This window comes from Hordeum vulgare, chromosome 7H (genome assembly GCF_904849725.1).
Source record: "Hordeum vulgare subsp. vulgare chromosome 7H, MorexV3_pseudomolecules_assembly, whole genome shotgun sequence".
Lineage (NCBI taxonomy): Eukaryota > Viridiplantae > Streptophyta > Magnoliopsida > Poales > Poaceae > Hordeum > Hordeum vulgare.
In genome coordinates this window covers 236669181-236674453 of record NC_058524.1, presented here as the reverse complement: position 1 = coordinate 236674453, position 5273 = coordinate 236669181, and the positions used below count along the sequence as shown (strand labels likewise).

General features: G+C 52.0%; 1 protein-coding gene across 1 annotated transcript; it reads right to left on the bottom strand.

Moving 5' to 3' along the window:
- Nucleotides 1–2273: 2273 nt before the first annotated feature.
- On the bottom strand, nt 2274–4410 carry LOC123411366 (thaumatin-like protein 1). The gene is made up of 3 exons (XM_045104294.1): nt 4099–4410; nt 3294–3969; nt 2274–2829 (listed from the first exon to the last, which is right to left on the bottom strand). The coding sequence occupies exons 1-3, from the start codon at nt 4166–4168 to the stop codon at nt 2616–2618; spliced, it is 960 nt and encodes a 319-aa protein (XP_044960229.1). The 5' UTR covers nt 4169–4410; the 3' UTR covers nt 2274–2615.
- Between the last annotated feature and the right edge of the window lie 863 nt (nt 4411–5273).

The window sequence follows — 5273 nt, the reverse complement described above, 5'->3', positions numbered from 1 at the left end:
GCGGAATGAACTCTGATTGAAAACATTTCACGATCTGACTTTTTGAAACGCCAGAGCCCGTAGCGTTGCAGACACACGTAGAAACGCCAGTCCACTGTGGCGTTGCACACCCACTCAAACGCCAGTCTACCTTACGTTTCAGTCCACATAAAAACGCCAGCAATACTGGCGTTGCTGGCCACGCGCGAAACGCCATGGGCCATGGCGTTTCAGCACTACACATGTTGCTGGCAGCATGCCGTGGGCTGGCTGGATGCCGTCGCTGCGTTCCACAGTGGGTCTGTAACGCCAGCACTGTTGGCGTTTCACGGTGGGTCTACAACGCCACATTAGACTGGCGTTGCAAGAAAGAAAAAACGTCATGGCAGACTGGCGTGTCACAGTAGGACAGCAACGCCAGCACTGTTGGCGTTTCACAGTGGGTCTGCAACGTCACATTAGACTGGCGTTGCATGAAAGAAAAAAACGACACGGTAGATTGGCGTGTCACAGTAGGGCAGCAACGCCATGGTAGACTGACGTTGCATAGTGAGGCAACAACGCCATGGCTTGTGGCGTTTCTAAAAGGATCAGTTTGTGAAATCTTTTCAAATCTGATTCAGCTCATGTTAAAAAAAAGTTAAAACAGTGAAAAAAAACCATCCTTTTGCTATTTTCCCCTTTCCACCCACGAAGCAGCCGGCTCTTCGCGGACTGCCCCCTCTTTTGGCTTTCTTTCTCTTTCAGCACCGAACATCATATTTTTAGTAACAACACAAAATTGATTGACACCTCTGCACATGATGTTACATTTTTCATGTTTTCCTCTGCGAACATAATTGCAACAGGTCAACTTCAAGCTTCACCAGTAAGAAGGTATTTCAGATTTTCACAAGTAGAGTAAATGGAGCTCAAAAGCCATAGCAATAGTATATTCAGATCTTACAGTCTTCCCACTTCAAAGCTTGCAATGGCCCAATTCTTTTCGTTCGATTCTTGTGCTTGTGGTTTTTTTAAAGGCGGGTGATCTGCGCCGGCGCGCCGGTTCAGATTTTCGGCCGGTCGCGCGCGGACCGCAGGATCCACCAACCCCGCGTCGTCCGCACCGTTGGATCCACATGCAATGTTTTTCTTTCTATGCAGCAAAATTTCGATGTCATGCAGCAATTTTTTCAACGGTTGCAAAAAAAACAAAATTTATAACAAAAAAAATATTTACGTGATCGTAGTAAAAAAAATAAAGCTGATGGTACGTGGTAGCAAAAGTCAAACGCCGGTTGTAACAAAAATTTACGTGACGTGTATGCAACTTTTTAGTGAACGGTTGCAGCAAAACATGATGCCGGTTGTAGCAAAAATTAACACAGTTGTAGCAAAAAGTAAAAAGCATCGATTGTAACAAAAAATCCGACGAACTAGAGTTGCAACCAAACTTATATGCAGCTTTTTTACTGAGACAAAATATAGTAAAAAACGTTTGCAACAAAAATGTCGCAGGTTGCAACATATTTAGACGAAAAATGTTGCATCCATTGACCAGAGAAGCGCGTAGATGAAAAAATGTTGCAAGGGCCCACGCGCGCTAGGGTGACCGGCGCGTCGGTTCGACCGGCGCTCGGGTGGGAAACGATTCCCTTTTTAAAATCAAAAGCTTAAAGAACTCCATTTGATTGTGTAGAATCGTGAAAATGGAACAGAATCTGTAGTGCAACTCAGAAGCACCCTCTCTGGTCGATTCTGGCGATTCTCGGCCTCCCTCAAAAGAAAACGTTTCGATTTCTAAAACCTAATCCTGTTTCAGCTCGTAATTACAGGGAAAATGTCCTTCCCTCGGCCGAACCTGTCGCCCGAGAAAACGTGTGGGCCGGCATCGATCCCCTGTTCCACGCTCGTTCTCCCTTCGAACTGGTCGACCGCGCTAGAGTTCCTCACCCCGCCGCATTCCTCTCCTCCTCCCTCGAACGATCGGAGTCCTATCCACCGCCCTGCAGTAGTCGGCGAGCGTGACTCCGACGTCCAATCCCACCAGCCCTCCACCCCCATCCTGTTGGCCCTGCAGTCCTCCGCCCCGCTAGCCTGACGCCCTGCAGTCCTCCATCCCGACGGCCCTTGCCGTCCTCCGCCGGATGTGCTTCCGCAGTCCTCCAGATGGATTTGCTTGATAGATGGATGAATGGTGCTAGTTTTTTCCTAGATAGATGGATGAATGGTGCTAGATAAGGACATTACAGGCATTTCATCACGCGACTCATCCTATAATCTCATACCATAATTTCAGAAAAGAACACAGCTGATTCTGAGGAAAGCTGATTCTCCGGGAAGTTTCCCAAAAGAATCGCCAATAACCCTTAAAAATGGGATGATTGTGACAGTCCTGCATCTCTGAATTTCTCATTGACCAAGATCCCAAAAAAAGAATTATGCACAAAGAATATGATGGGAAGAAGAACAATGTTTTTGAAAAGGCCATAAAGCAATGCGAAATGAGACTACAACTATAATTGCCAACTTGAGGACGCATCATGTTCTCTATCAACAAGCAAAAAGGACTAAAGAACACGCTATCGACGTCTCTTCCTCCAGTGCTCTGATCCTCTTTTGATCCTGAAAAAACTCTCCGGATAGCTCCTAGTGAGTCATAGCAAGCTGAAAGGAGGATTACACCCCTGTGCCGTGGCAAGAACGACCACCACAGCAATTGCCAGGGCGGCTTGGAAACCTCCGGTCGCCGACCATGATGCCATGGTGCCTCCACCGGCGCCGCTGGTTTTCTTCAAAGAAGCTAGCCACACGTCGTCTTCAAGCTGCTCATGGCTCGGCTTCCGCAATGCGTGCTTGTTCGGTTTGCCACTGCGAAGCGTTAAAAGTGATTGATCTAATTAGAGACTCAAATTGCATAGGAATTCCGAGCCAGTTAAACCATAACCTAATGCCAGTGGTAAGGGATCAGCCATGGTGAGTTAAATGTGAGATCACGAGCAGTTCCACGCGTTCTTGCTTTTCCAGGTTCCAACTTCCAAGTAGGCCATTGTAACTTTCTCGCCAAGACCCACATGCAAGGTGGGGATGGAACAAAAGCGAAAGAAAGATCAACTCAATCAATCAAAGCTTCTTTTCCATGCTCAAAGCCTAACTTTGTGACTTTCTCTTCTTTCCCCATTCCCAGTTCCCCATTCCAAATCAAAATCTCATTATATTTTCTAGCCCAGGGAAAATATCATTGTAGTTGAATCAGATTCAGATCTGCAACACTATGATTTGAACAAGGTCGTAGTGTACTGTCATAGCATCAGAAACTATTCAGAGGAAGGTACCTGTAAGGATTGGACTGCGGGCAGAAGGTAATGGTGTAATCGGTGTGGTTGCAGGTGAAGGTGGAGGTGGCGTCGTCGTAGGCATAGCTGTAGGACTTGGGGCACGCTGACTTGAAGAGCTGCGAGTACTGGGAGGGGTGGCACGTGTCAGGGTTCCCGTAGGCGCCGTTGCAGCAGAACTCGGGCTTGCCGAAGGCCTCGCAGGCGCTGCGGCAGGCGAGGCCGCCGCCGGAGCGGAGCTCGGAGGGGCAGCGCTCGTTGAGGTCGACGAGGCACCCGGTGTTGGAGCACCCAGGCGCAGACGGCTGCACGAGCATGGGCAGGTTGTAACCGTCGACGAGGCTGACGTCGTAGAAGTCCTTCCCGCCGTCGCCGTCGAGGGTGAACTCCGCGAGCGTGGCGGGCGGGGTGGCCCCGGCGCCTCGGCACTCTATCTCGCCGGAGCCGCAGTCCCCCGTGACGCAGGTGCCCTTGCCGCCGTTGAAATTACAGCCAGAGCGCCCCCAGAAGCGGCCCGACCACCCGGTCGGTCCGTAGAGCGAGCGCGACTGGCCCGGCGAGAGCGCGAAGCCGGTGGTCTCCAGCGGCGGCGAGGTGGAGCCCGAGAGCAACCCGGGCCACACCGTGTCCGTGCACCGGTTGGCGAAGGTGAAGGTGATGGCGCCTGCCACCGGCCCTGCACGCCGCAAAAATACACAAATCCGAACACACTCAGCTCACCAAATCGAAAACCAAACTGGCCTCCAAATCACGACCAATCCGACGAGAATACCACTTCCGCAAGCACTAACAGATGGATCGATACCTTGGAAGAAGGAGAGAAGGAGGAGGACGATCGATGCCGGAGAGCCGAGGAGCAGCGACGGCTGAGCCATGGCAGGCCTTCCAAGACTGACTCTCGAATTGAGGGCGAAACCAATGAAGCCGCGCTCTTGCTTTGCTGTGGAGGAGGAGCTTGGTGAGTGGCGAGCTTGCGGGAGTGGAATATGGTGGGGAGGCTACGCGGAGGAAAAGGCGGCCGTGTGGTGGGAGATGGCGGCGGTTCCGTTGTAGAGGGGCTGAGGGGGGAGAGGAGTGGAGGTGCGAAGTGGGCACGACCGACCGCGGTCACCGGCTCGCTCATTTTTTTTCTCCGCTGCAGCCGGATGATCATCCGCCCAAAGAGTCATTACATCTCCGGGGCTGCTACAAATCAGCTCGATGATTTTTCAACCCTTAGATTAGCGTGTTGATGATCGTTGGATCCCAACAGCTCCGTGGTAGCAACGAGCACCTCAGCTTGAACACAACGTCATCGAAGCTTCAACGGAGCTGCAACGCAGTACTGAGTGTGTCCGGCAAGCTTCATTGCAGCTCCGATGAAGCTTCAACGCAACACCGACACTCCGACCAAGCTCTATTGCAGCACTGGCGGAGCTTCAATGCAGCGCCGACGAGTCCGATGAAGCTCCATCGCAACTCCGGTCGAGTTCCATTGAAGACCTGACAGAGCTCCAATGCAACGTCGACGGCTCCGCCGAAGCTCCATGTAAACTCCGGCTGAGCTCCATTGCAGCCCCGGCGGAGCTCCAACCGAAGCTCCGCTGCAGCCCCCGCAGCGTCGGCAACAATCAACGAGTTGCTGCATCGCTGGCTTGCAGTTTCGGTAGTGGTCAACGATGAGATCCACGGGACATGGAGCGACAGTTCCCATTGGGAGGAAGATTAGGCAAAGGGCAGCGATTTCGAGGGAGAAGAGCAAGGCCGGGCTTCGGGGGGGAGGGGGGCGGTGCGACTTTGGTTGCAGCAGGCGGCATCAGCTGTGGTGCTCGTCATGGGGGGATTTCCTCTGTCCACGCGTGAAAAAGACAGAAGGGAGAGGAAGAGGGAGATGCTCTGTAGAAACAGAGCGGTAGCCGTGAGCAACAGAGGCACGTGTCGCTTAGTGGAGGCGGCTTACGCGCTCGTGGGATCAACCGATAGATTTTAATCGTTTTCCTT

What these genes read in the sequence shown, in the direction of transcription:
- LOC123411366 (XM_045104294.1), bottom strand. Translation starts at nt 4,168, where the DNA reads ATGGCTCAGCCGTCGCTGCTCCTCGGCTCTCCGGCATCGATCGTCCTC. An exon ending in CCTTCTCTCCTTCTTCCAAG is followed by an intron (nt 3,970 to 4,098) that starts GTATCGATCCAT and finishes TGCGGCGTGCAG; the next exon opens with GGCCGGTGGCAGGCGCCATC. An exon ending in CCGCAGTCCAATCCTTACAG is followed by an intron (nt 2,830 to 3,293) that starts GTACCTTCCTCT and finishes AACGCTTCGCAG; the next exon opens with TGGCAAACCGAACAAGCACG.